This window comes from Centropristis striata, chromosome 11, assembly GCF_030273125.1.
Source record: "Centropristis striata isolate RG_2023a ecotype Rhode Island chromosome 11, C.striata_1.0, whole genome shotgun sequence".
Lineage (NCBI taxonomy): Eukaryota > Metazoa > Chordata > Actinopteri > Perciformes > Serranidae > Centropristis > Centropristis striata.
This window is the reverse complement of record NC_081527.1, coordinates 20046452-20060193: the sequence shown is the minus strand read 5'-3', so window position 1 is coordinate 20060193 and position 13742 is coordinate 20046452. Positions and strand designations below refer to the sequence as shown.

The window sequence follows — 13742 nt, the reverse complement described above, 5'->3', positions numbered from 1 at the left end:
GAAGTGATGGGTGATAAAATCAGAGGGAAAGAAATTCTGAACTGATGTGCCTCAGGTCACACAGTGTCCACAGGAGAGTAGTGAGGGACTAACACTTAGCCCCCGTGCAGCCTTGAGTTTCTCTCTCCTTTTCTTCATTTCTCCTCTAATAGAAATGCATATTCCTTGCCACTAGCAAAGCTGGCTGCAGATAAAGAAGAGATCAATGGGCGAACTGCGCAGTAAATTACATTTTGCATATCATTTGAATGGTTTGAGATCCTGCAGAGATTAAAAAAATTCAAATGAGATAGTTGCGAGGCTAGAGATGTCCCTGAGAGTGAAAACAGTGCCTTATGAATACGAAAATCTGCTGAAAGCTATTTGACAAAATTGAATAATGCACAAATTTGAAAAGGTCTAGGAATGATCATGAAATATATCCAATAAATGGTGCAGCAGATGTGCAACGCAGACTAAAAGCCCACCTGTTACATTTTCTTTCACTTTCATAAGCAGACATGTTAGCTAAGATATTCATGTGATTAGATAATAGAGTGTCAGAGATCAAGTGTGCAACCAGTACATCAGGAACAACAGATCTTACATCACAGAGGATCTGTAAGGGCCATACAGTAGCCAGGGGCCTGTCATTGGTCTTAATAGGCGGACAGTATTCCTGTCTCAGCAAGCAATACATATCCACTAGAGCCACACTTCCACCCTGTTAAGTCCACTTTAGCCTGCTTGGCAAATAGGGGATTCTCCCAGCCTTTTGCACAGCCTCTCAAGCCCTGCTGGATGCTGGTTGTGTAACAGAGAGAGAAATTCACGTACCACCAGCCAGCTCTTTTTCTTTCTTTTTTTAAAACTCAAGTCACAGAGCTTTGGAGATTCACACAAAGGACTGAGAAACTATGTGTCTGTGTGTCTCTGAATCCAGTTTGAAAAGGGAAAAAAGATGAGGAGGATCTCATTACACAGTGAGAAAGCCTGGATCAGAATGATACAGCAAACCAAAAAGATACACCTGAATACGGAGTTTGTGTGGAGCTTGGCAAACGCATGCATACGCCAAAACAGATTATGGAAAGTCTCTCTAAAATCAGTATCTGTAATGAAAGCATACGGCTCGGCTGGAATTCGAAGTAAACATTTTAGTTACGTAATCATCCAGGATGCTGTTGTCTTTATTTAGAGCTTGTAAAAGCCTGTGTTGATAACAAATGAGGCAGACTACAACACTTTTCGAGATGAAAAGAAATGATGAGTTATTTGAATGTGTTGCTCAACCTTACATAAAAAGATGAGACTAATAACCTTGCAGGCAGCCTACAGAGAGACGGTAAGTTGGTAGGCACGGTTGACACACAGTAAGCATACTCTGCTTACACGGAGGCTTAGACCTTGACACAGAGCCACAATCCGACGGAGCTCCATCCGGTGTTGCCATGGCAACACACCCCAGTACCTTTTTTCAGATATCATAGCAAAAGCCCAGGAACAAAACACTGAAGAAACAGCCACCGCTGAACCTTTCCTCTGCTGGGCAATGCTTCTGCAATGTAAATACCAAATGTGGAGTAACGCCAGCGTCAGAACACACAAAGATATCCCGAGCAGCTGCTAATTATGAGACAGGTATGTTGTATCACAGCAACTCGCAGCAATGTAAAGGGACACTCTGATCTTACATGTTTCCTTGATTACAGCAACAATGCCTGTTCTGTTTTCCCCGCATTTCCACCATTTAATTTCTCAAGGACTAATTAAGCTATGAGGATTTTTCTCCCTTGGTGCAGCAAAATGCCAGAAACTAATTATGCGCTTCATGTCTCATCCTCACTATAATTACACTAAAATGAAACACTGCAAACCCCTCAAAGATAATCAGTTAACTCTGGGTTCGCCAACATCTTTGTGGATTTCTGAGAGGAGAATTTACCTCTCAGGCCAGAAGGGGGCATTCTCATTATGATTCTGCTGATAGATTGAAGAATATCTGACTCTCAAACCTCAAGAGAGAATTAAAAAGGTGAGGAGTGTCTTTCTAGAAATTCCTAAACATGGTTAACTGGCCTTTTCTGCATCAGGACATCCAGGAAGGAAATACAGTCCCAGAGGAATGATGGGGTTTAGTTTTACCTCTGTGTATTAATAATGAGTAATCTTCACAGCCCTGATTTACTGGAAATATTATGCATTGTCATTATCTCGCCAATTTTAGTGGAGGAGGAAAAAGGAAATTTATAAAAATTGCACGAAGCCAATTATCATCTTTGGCATCCGGAAGCTTAATGGAATCCAACACACAACACTTTAATACAAACTAATTTGAAAAATACTCTCACAAAAAAGGCACCATGCTTCCTCTAAATATCCTAATACGCCCATCCTAATATGGTTTGTACAAGAAGCAGTCAGTGCCAACATGCTTCACTTTCTTCTTGTGAAAAACAAACGAAAACTGGGAGGTTTCGGTATAATTTCAAATGCTTTTACACATCAGACTGTCATCAATCTAATAACTGATTCGTAAGAGGCTGACACTGTGGAACATTTTCACTTGTCAGCAGCCACGCACTTTATATGACAAGCTGTGAGGTAAATTAGGCCATAAAGGCCGTAGTAAACATGCTGCATAAATCTCAATCTGTGTGATTTTCTTTGTGTGACATGTTTATAATCACCTCCTGACCTGCACCTCCATGAGCAGACTCTTACCTTCAGGAGACTCCTCCTGCACATATGTGCCCGTCAAGTACCGATGGACCAAAGCAGACTTCCCACTGGACAGATTTCCCACAATGCCCTGCAAGGACAAAAGCAAAATACTGTGATTATCACTGACAGGCACAACATGACAGGTACAAACTACAAGCATATGTAGACTTAAATGACCATAATGGTGACCTTGACAAAAAAAGTCTCAGGCGGTCTCACTCTGCCTTTCCAAAGCTTTCAACCTCAACGACTCTCTCCGCTCTGTCGTTCATGAGATGTGATTAAAAGCTTCAGATATAAATAGAAGGTTAGGTCACCTTGTGTGTGAGAATTTTTTATGGTGAAGCCACTGTCTCCAAGGCCAAGGACCCCTCACGCTCAAACATGGCAGTGATTTTGCAGCTTTTAGCCAAAACTAATTGTGGTTACTTTAAAGAGCTATATTATCAGAAATTTCCCATATAGTATGTGAAAAGAATGACAAAAGTTTATTTGTTTTTTGTTGTTTGTTTTTTTCCATTTTAAAAGGTTGCTGTTTGGGTTCCCTTGAATGCATCACAACGGCAAGTAACCCACTAGGAACACATTTTTTGCAAATTTGGCCCCTTATTCACACCCACTCCAGCTCCACCACCACCCATCCTAAGCTCTAATACCTATAGGGGTAATTTCAAATAAGCTCTTGGCCATAGCCTTTTAGTGACTGAGATAGAGTCAACAACAACATTTTCCAAATCCAGTGTTGTAGAGCCATCCAGTCCATGCTTTGTTTTGCATACACATGGTCATACTGCATCTATAATTACAAGGCAAAGAAGCTCACTTGCTTCAAAACACAGAAAATGTTTCGCTAAAATTAGACTGTGACAGTTATATTCCTGCAAGGAGAAACAAAATGCCCTCTAAAGAAGGATTAGAGAAAACTAAATGTATATATATATATACATACAGTACAGGCCAAAAGTTTGGACACACCTTCTCATTCAATGCGTTTCCTTTATTTTCATGACTATTGACATTGAAAATTCGTCAAAACTATTAATGAACACGTGGAATTATGTACTTAACAAAAAAGTGTGAAATAACTGAAAACATGTCTTATATTCTAGTAAGCAAAGGGTGGCTACTTTGAGGAATCTAAAATACAAGACATGTTTTCAGTTATTTCACACTTTTTTTGTTAAGTTTATAATTCCATATGTGTTCATTCATAGTTTTGATGCCTTCAGTGAGAATCTACAATGTAAATAGTCATGAAAATAAAGAAAAACGCATTGAATGACAAGGTGTGTCCAAACTTTTGGCCTGTACTGTATATATATATAGTCAGGCTGTAGTTTGCTTTATATCTTTACAATAGCTTGCAGACTTTTGATGGGCCTTGATGGGCCTAAAGCTGGGGTCAACTGTACTCTATGACCGCCCTTGATGGCAGGGCTGCACCCAGGGAGAGTTTTCAGAACAGTTCCCACTCCAAGTAGCATCACAACTAGAGCCAAACTGGTAAATTAACGGTTGACATTGTTTATTATTGGGTGGTTGTTTAGAGAATTGTCCCCCAAAAAGATTTTTATGCTTGTTTTTCATCTAACCCCCCCATGATACGATGGTAGTGAGAACTCTGATATAAAAGGGTTTAAGTAACAAGAAATTAATGTAGTATCTGCCTCAAAAATGTAGTGTTGGTTGGGCTGTAATTATTATGCAAACACGGTAAAACGGTGACTCAATTTTCACTGTGATGATTGCTTCTCTGCTATGGACTGTAACAAACTACTTCCTGAAATCTACAAAAATGTTATGGTATGCTTAGAAATAGGTGAGAAGTAGTGGGAAGTACATTACTTTTGTAGTTCGGGAACAAACCCCTGAAAACCACGATTTGGTTCTTTACGTAGGCTGTGTGAAGCTGAAACATTGGGAGGAAAGTCCTCTAACATACATCGGTTTGGTTGCAATCTTTCCCCCGCTTCCTCTCCCTGGTGTCTAGACCAGACCTAGCTACAGCGCCTTCAGGGTGATGCATGGTGGAGGGTGGGCTGATGATGCCAGCATGTCTGGGAAGAACAAAGGCTGCAACATGCCTCATCTCCTCCCTCTCCTCCTCCTCTACCCACCATCACCCTCTTCTTCCTTAGATCATTAGTGGGTGTTAAAGTCAGGTATGGTTCTAATTATAGGGAAGTTTGAGGCACAAGAGAAAAGGCCTTTCCCAGCCTACCCTCTCTATATAATATATATATATACACACACACACACACACACACACACACATGTGGTACCCCAGCTGAATAAACTATGAATAAGCTTTAAGTTAGTTGAAGTTGTAGGCTGTGTGCAGTGAAAGCAATGAGTCAACAAGAATAGACTTTGAATGTACCACTGAACCAGTGTTCCTGCTGTTTAAACGGTTGGGCTTTGTGACCTGCTGGTATATAGCCTTCATGAAATCAAGAAGCTGTATCAGCACTATTCCAGCATAAAACTTTTACTCTTCTTTGTGGATGTTTGGACTTGATCTGGGAATATTAAAAGAGTGCGGATTTAATGATCAAAAGAAGGCGATAAAAAAAGGTTTGACCACATTTTAGTTGCCATTATAAAACTACAATACCTGCAGGGTACCGCTCACTGTTGTCGCAGATGTTTTAGAGGATTTCTCAACATTTAAACTAATCTGCAGGAAATGCTTTGACCCCACTTCCTGTCATTACCACTGTCACATGAATAAGAAGAAACAGATTTTAGTATCATATTAAACAGCTTATGAGACATAAACTTCTTTTCAGTGCGACCTTGTTGCCTATCACAGCAAATTCTTTGAGCGTTTTGAAAAGAATGATTGCTATTTTAAGACACTTCATTCAGTCTTTCTCGCTCCATTTAACAAACCCCTGCATGGAAGCTGCCAATTAACACCTTGGAAACTTAAAAAGAAACAGGCACATTTAAATCGTTTGAAGCCAAAAAAGCAAGTTTGTCTTTGAGCTACTTGTGAATACCCTCTATTGAAGTTTTCTCTTTTACAAAGTGCCTCAACAATGAATTCACCTAACACGGAAATATTACTTTAACTGTCAGAATGGTGGAGTGCCGTTACTAAAGGCTGCTAGTCTTTATGGGGGGAAAGCATTAAATCATGTGACGATGTTTAGTTGTGCATTTGGCAGTAGCTGTGTGTGTGCTTCACTGGCGGGTGGGATCAGACCCAGGATGTGTCACTAGTCTAGCCCAAAACTGTCACTCATCTCGTGTCCTGCTGCAAGCCACCCTGCATCTCCATGCCAACGCATCTCATTAAAAATCACCCAGTATGTGCCAGGGAAAGTCCAGCCAATCTCTCAACTGTGTTCCCTCTCATGTAAAATGCAAAACCAGTATTACATGGACAGAACATGCTTTTCCATTGACATTTAAATCGATCAGTAAGACGAAACTGCGGAGGGACTGTTAGGAACATAAAAAAGTTACTCACCACTTTCAGCTCTGGCACTGATCGACTCAATGTCCATTCCTGGCTGTTGACGAAAGAGTCTAAAAGGAAAAAGACAAAAATTGAAGTTAAGTAAAGCAGCATTGAAAGGAAATCCATCTGCGTGGATCCATTTGTTTCAGCCGTATGGAAATAACAGTACTTCCCACTGGATGATGGTAAAGTGACTTTACAGCTAGAGTTTATAGACGAGCTGTAATGTGTGCAACAAGTTTTATGATGGATTCAGTGGTCATATAGATACAAAGCCTAACTGCAGTCTGGTCAGATATTTAGTACACTTACACGTACTGGGGAATCGATTTTTGTGACAATCTTTTAAGAGAATGTTCAGTGTTATTTCACTTAGTTTTTTCCATCATCTTTTACTTCCTGCACTGAAAAAACTCCAGTAAACCAATGGGATTGTGTAAAACCTATATGCCCTCTATGAGTTATGCACGAGACGTTATGCTAAGTACAATGCCACCCACACCGGGTATATAATTCAGACTGATTATGTGCTTTCAGACCCTGAAGAAGACCTAGAGTCGATACATGTCGGTCAGTTAGACCGTCTTTACGCTGGAAGAAAAAAGGTATAATACAATTTCACCTGAAGACAGTGCTTACATTTTTTTCCATGGTTATCAGCATCACTTAATATCAAAAAAGAGCAACTAAATCCTGTTTTTGTGTTTGCACAGAGTTTAGTTAAACAGGGTTGAATGCTTAGAAAAATATCGCCTTTCAAACTGGCAAATGTTCAGCCTTTATTTATGCCATGCGCTCCGGGTGAAGTAATCTTTCTTTTCATATTTTTCATTACAAATGAGGATTTGAACAATATGATAAGAAAACAACTTAACACATCAGAGCTGTAACAACCGGATCGATCACCAGTTACTTTGGGAGAACAAAAAGACTAAAAAAAAACCTTTCACCTCATTAAATTTATATTATATATATATATATATATATATATATATATATATATATATATAGTAAATCTATCTTGTTTTTTCAGTCAAAAATCCAAAGATATTCAGTATAGTATAATATAAAACAGAGAAAATCTCCATATCAGAGAGGCTGAAAGCATCATTTTATGTCATTTTTTAAGTAAAAATTACTTTTCAATTTTCAAAATAGTTGGCAATTATCTTTTTGCAATTGACTGATCAATTGATTGATTAATCACACAAAAAAACAATTAAAAGCTGGTTACAGAACTAAGGCACATTCAAAGAGACAAGCAGTCAGTACATATTTATCTTTTTCCCTGTCTAACTCACTCATATCCAGTTTTGTTTATGGATTTATAACCTATAAAAACACTCAACTGCCAAGAAGGAATTGTGAAACACCTATAGTAAATACAATCTATGCAGCTTACTTCAATATAAGGTTTCAACACATTGCAATCACTGAACAGGATTTAGCTAATCCACTTTAAAGACAGCCATTATCAGGCTTGATTCAACACGTTTGGTTTTCCAGTGACATTTGGAGACTTTGACTGGATAATCACGCTTTGAAAAAGGGCACGACGAACAATACAAACCCTCAGAACTAAAACACACAAATGACAACTCCACATGCTGTGGCTGTTTCCCACTGAGATGGAGTACACAACTAAGTGTCATAACAACTATTAGAACAAAGACCACCTTCCTGTTTTGGATCGTGGCTTTCTCCCCATCTGAACCCCCCCAAGAAGAAGATACCATCTCTAATACGGGAGCGTAGACTGCCTGTCTCCAAACAGCCAGGTGAACCCCCCTGCCCTCCCTCCCCATGTTTAAACCATAACAAATAAAGTGCACACTAAACAGGGAGCCATTACAGTAAGCCCGATTGTTGCAGCAATGATGGGTTTCCTTTTGTGCCTGCGGCGATACTAATATGAAAAGAATGACAGCATAAACAGTAAGGCAACCACTGTCACAAGAAAGACATGTTTCTATTTTCTCTCTTAAATGTATGTTAAAAGCCCGCATGACTCACAGCAGAGCAGACCTGAGCCAAAAATTCTACCTACTACAATTAGAGTAAAAACACCCCCCGCTAAAATGTTTACTTATTTCTGACCTCCATTTACAAAGAGGCTCGTGCTGCTCTGGATGTCTCACTTGTTGTTTGAGAAGAGGAAAGCTCATCTCTAACAGAAGGGCCTTTCACCAACCATTGTGGAAAAGAGTAGTCTTTAAACAGAACGCCTCATGTTAAGCCCTCTCAGTGTGGGTTTGACATGTCTGAACATGAGCGAAGACACCCATCTGATTCAGTTTCAGGTCACAGTTCTCGGAGACGATATCAGATAAGACTGCTGCCTAATTTTCTTGGATTTCCTGCCATTCTGTAAAGACCTATTATTTCCAGATGTAATCCCTGGAGTATAAATGATGATTTTTATTTATATTACATTATTTTTCACGTAATTGGAGGGTTGATAGAAGTCACAACTAGCAATTAGATAAACACAGTAAAAGCTTCCAGTCTTTACTGCAGTAACGCAACATTAACCGAGAGTCAATGAATACAGAAATAAACAGAAACAACAGAGTACAATTTTAAAAATAAGCAGAAAAAACGCCGCCAGATGCGCAGATGATTTTTCTCACATTTTACCCAGTCCATATAATCAAACCTTCAAATAGGGACACAATTAAATAAAGGCCAATCCATAGATAACTATGCAGGGAAATTAAGTGTCATCAGAGGCCAACACAGAAATGGAGTTGCTGGCTGCTGACGAGCGCTGCGTTTCTGGAAAAGCACACACCCTTATTATTGACCATAACAACACCACTTATGCTTTCAAGGGCATAAAAACATTGACAAGAAAAAAGGAAAGAGGAAATGAGATGCTTTTACACAAAATTGGACAGGGCCTAACATCTTTACATAAAATATCTTTTAAGGAAACCTTTTGATACATTTCCTCTCACCAACACCCCCATTACAAACTGGAACAGAGAAAATGCCCAGCTTTTTCCATCTTTGGAGCCGCTACCATACAACCAGTTTGGTCCCATGAACAAAAAAAAAGCCCTAATTGAATCCATGTGCTCTCTATTACGTCACTCTTCAAAAATGAGCATCCCTACATTACCGTGTCCCAGAATGCCTATGGAAACAGAAAGCCCCTGCATTTGTGATGCTTGGAGAGGACACCAGTGTCTTTGTCTCTGCGAGGGGGAAACTGCGTTGCCAGCTTGTTTGTTAGGTTTTTCACTTCACTGCTCATGTCTACTCAGATAAAAATGACCACTCAGTCTGCGGGTAGCGAAGCACAATCACTCCCTCCCTGCACCCCCCTGCCCTCACTTATTCCATTTCATGAGAAAAGAAAATGCAATGCGAGCAAAAACCACATGCGTATGGTCGTCTGAGTGTGTGTGCATGTGCATGCATGCGGGCATTTTTTTACATGCAGTGAATCTGAGGCGGTTTTTGGAATGAGAGAGGACAACCTTGAGGTCGAAACTTCCACTCTGACGGACTTTCCAACCATGCTGCTTTCCCACTGTCATAAATTACAGAGTGAGAATTTAGCTAGCAATTAGTATTTCTACTTCCCTCAGTTGCCAACCTCATGACCAACCAACATTCCCTGTCTCATTATGTACCACACTCCGGAGCCATTTACACAGCCAACAACCCAACCAGAGCTCCTATCTCTCTTCTTCTGAACGCCCTAACACCAAAGTGTATCAAAGGAAGTAAGTGACAAACACAATCAGCAGAGAACAAGGTAAAAATCTTTATATCAGTCTAATTCGGTCTGGATGGCCTGCCCTACTTAAAGCTAAAGCCTTGTGTTGCTGACAGGCATTGATCTCTTTCCCTGAAAATAAACTGGACATCCTGGTTCAAACAGAATGCTCATTCAACATGAGATTTGCAAATTGGGTTTAGAGACATCTTGCAGAACAACACCCAGGTTGACTGACTCAATTTGTAGAGTTAGTAGAAGAATGTGTCACATTTATCTTTTCCGCTGGCAAAAACAGTGCATGTGAACAAACTGATAGAAATAATCAACCGTGAACTAAGAGAGAGAAACTTTTTACAAAATGAAGATATTCAACAGTGATACTCAATTTATGGCCTGCAGGCCAGTTAGGCTGTCGCAGAGTCTGCCTTTTTTAAATTTACAATGAAAATAAACTGATTCACACAACAAATCTTTTGTCCTTTGAATGTAAATAAAGTACCAGGGGGCATAAAAAAGCATCAGGGGAGGATCCCCCAAACCCAGACTGAGATCCAGATTAAGCCCTGATTGTATTAATGCCCTTGCATACACTGGATTCCATAGAATTGTTTAAAATAAATGTTTAAATCTTTATTCATTTATTATAAACATCATTAATGTTCATTAACTGGCCCTTGGTCTCCTGTTATTTTGCAAAATTGGTCCCTAGGTAAGCTGAGTATTCCTGATCTACAGTTTGTAGACTTGTTGGTGAAAACTGTTTCTAGAACAGCAGAACTAAATTTACCCGAGCAGAGATTTGCAGCAGATGCTCAAATAAAAGTTTTCTCCAGTTATTATCAGATTTCCCTGCTTGTGTTCAGACTGTATCACACAGTGATTTTTCAATATCTTGCTGTCCTCCCATTTCTCCTGCAGCAGGTGAGAAGGCATTAACACAGTGTTACTGTTTGTCCCAATTTCCTCCAAAGTGTCCATTTATCTTAAACATAATTACCTGCCAGAAGTCTTGCTCACCCACCCCTGCTGATATGAATGAAATAAGCCAATGCATCTTTTAAATAATTCTTCAATCTGCAGATTTTAAAGCAGCCAGACTAATTCCAAAGTTCTGCAAGGTAAAGCTGATACGGGAAGTATTTCTGGCAGAAATTCACAGGAAGTGAATGAGACACAGCTAAAGAAAGAAGCGAAGGGAATTCCATCTCCATGAATATATTTCATGTCAGATTTTAGATAAAGGACGATGGATGGCACACATGGGGGATTTTCCTCAAATTGTCAATAGGTAACCGCAAGTCGAGGCAAGTCAGAATAAATACGCATCAGTGAGCATTTTTTGTCTACTGGATCCCATTGACACCTTATACCGAGACTTATTACAGAGTTCTATCTACAGTTACATTCCCAGTATTTCAACCTTCACCAGATAAGGGCATTGCTGACCACCTATGCTGCATGACCAGCCACCCCTCCTCCAACCCAAAGACCCCCAGAGAGCCCTCATCTCAGTACATGGTTCACTGATCACTCATGCCTCTGCCGGGCTCGACAGAGTGGCTTTGTTCATCCACAGGTGGGGGTGGGGATGCAGTCAGCACACCTTTAACTCATCACCCTGTATCTCCTTCCCCCCGAAACCTCACAAAATGTAGAAGTTATCATCAGGAAACACTTGGATTGATTGTGTGTGTCCATTCATGTGTGTGTTTGGTTTTGTGAAGGCTGAGCTTCAGCTTTCTGGATTTAATTTAGGAGCAAACACTTAGGCAGGTAGCAACAGGCGGCGAGGCCCGCCCAGGGCATTGAACACCTAACTTTACTCAGAGTGATCGGCACACCTACATTCCTAATGCCTGACTGACTGACTCTGCTGGGGAATAAATGGACAAATACCACTTGACACTCCACCACAGGTATCCCTGGCAACATGTCATGTGTGAATACAAACACACTGAGAAATCAACAAGCTTGACTCAGGGCCCATTACCAGCGTTATGCTAGCATGAGAAATATGTGCTCCTCTGGTTCAAAGGTTGCCTTAATGAGAATAAACACAGGATATGTGCAACCTGACATTATTAGAAGTCATTTTGTTGTCACAGACAACTAATTACATCCTCATGTGATGCTGTGAAACTGGATCTTGACGCCAAAAAAAGTAGCAAATCACAGCTATTAATTCAGATAGTTACAAATATTTGCCTCTCTCTGCTTGGGCTTCCAGGCAACTGGACAAACACACTCCACTTTCAGAGTTAACCTTTAAACACAGTGCTTAAGTCGTCTTCTTTTCTCCCCATCATTATAGCATGTAAGCCCTCTTAATTTAGCCCTGCTAGGCTGCCAAACGAATCCCCATCACAGCCACTAACTGCTTTAATGCTACTGCTTTAAGCTGTGTCTCTGTGAGGCCAACAGACAGCATTATCAGTACTCCTGTGTCTGGGTAACACAGAGACAGTACTGGGGATGTGTTACACCACAGTTGCACCACTGTAAAACAAGCCACTACAATGTGTTCTAATCAGTCGCTAGTGATTTGAGTTTACTGAACTCAACTACTCATTTACCAAACTCCACAAATCTTATGCAGAGCAAATTAACTGCTTTGTAAATGCTTACACACAAGCAGTTCACACATGAAAAACAGTGGAGAAATGGAGTACCAAAATAGAAATTCCGAAAGGACTCTCTGGAACCAGACGTTTTTGAATGCTATCCAAACTCACTATTCCCCATGTGTTTTTCATTTGCCTGTCCCTCTAAAAAAAGTCTACTTCCGTGTTTCTTTTTTTGAGCTCTAACTTTCTGTGCAGTGAAGGAGGGGCTGTAAATGGAGAACTGAGCTGAGAAATAAATTCAGCAGTCTTGCAGGTCTTACCTTGACCTTTGTGGGAGTCAATGCCTGCCAGAATCTCTATGGCGACTGGCGTTGACTTATTATTCCCGGCCAGGGGATGTTGGCTGGTGTCTTTGCTCGGGGACTGCTGCGTTTCACATTTGCCACTGCATGGCTGCTCTTTCCTCCTAAAACGGTTTGTTATGAGCTGCCATATGCTTGGTTCTTCCTGAACTGGTTTAGAAGACAGTTTTGTTGGACAGAGGGGAACCTCCATTACCTTGACCTTCCCCCTGCTGTGGTACTGAATGTACTGCATGCCCCCATCCTCAATCTGCTCACTGGAAGTTGGAAGCTGTCTTCCTGTAAGGTATGAGAAAGGTCGTGGCGGCATTGTTGTCTCCTCAGCTGTACTTTTAATCCTAGAGCAGTCTTTTAATTCCCTTTCAGGCCCTAAAGAAACTTTGTCCCTGGGTCGAGTCCTCCTGATTCGCAGGCTGAAGCTCCGTCTTAAAGAGCTCAGTGTACTTTTTGGAGCATCAGATTTACTGGATTTGGGAGAAGATGTTGCATCTTTATCACTTTCCTTCTCCTTGCTCTTGTCTTGAGGTGATTTACCGAAAAGCCTCCAACGAAAGCCCCCTTTAAGAAAGCTTCCTCCATCGCTGCCTGTGTGGCTGCAGCTCCTCTGGCTGTCTATCTCATCGTCAGAGCCCCTCTTTCTCAGCTCCAGTACTGTCATACTGACAGGCCTGGGCCTCCAGCTCCTCTGTCGGACCCTGGGGGTCACCTCTGTGGGGATCGGAGGACGCTGAGCCACGACTGCATTAAGGCCATCCACAGCCCTCAACTCAGCCTTTCTGCTCCTGTTCTGCTGGTTGTTTTCTAAAATGCCTGCCCTGTTGAAGGGGTTCTGGGGTTCCGACAGGACTGGGCCTGGGCCTGCCAGCATGCAAACACTCCTGGGCCTCCGCAGCCGCCTTTCTTGTTCAGGTTGAGAATCT

At 41.0% G+C, this 13742-nt stretch overlaps 1 protein-coding gene across 1 annotated transcript in view; it reads right to left on the bottom strand.

The window, feature by feature from the left end:
- The window catches only part of agap3 (ArfGAP with GTPase domain, ankyrin repeat and PH domain 3), a 133747-nt gene that overhangs the window by 66837 nt on the left and 53168 nt on the right, over positions 1–13742 (bottom strand). The window contains exons 2-3 of the mRNA XM_059343758.1: positions 6179–6237; positions 2704–2791 (exon numbers count right to left, since the gene is read on the bottom strand). Of these exons, the coding sequence (XP_059199741.1) occupies positions 2704–2791; positions 6179–6237 (147 nt within the window). The remainder of the gene's footprint in view (positions 1–2703; positions 2792–6178; positions 6238–13742) is intronic.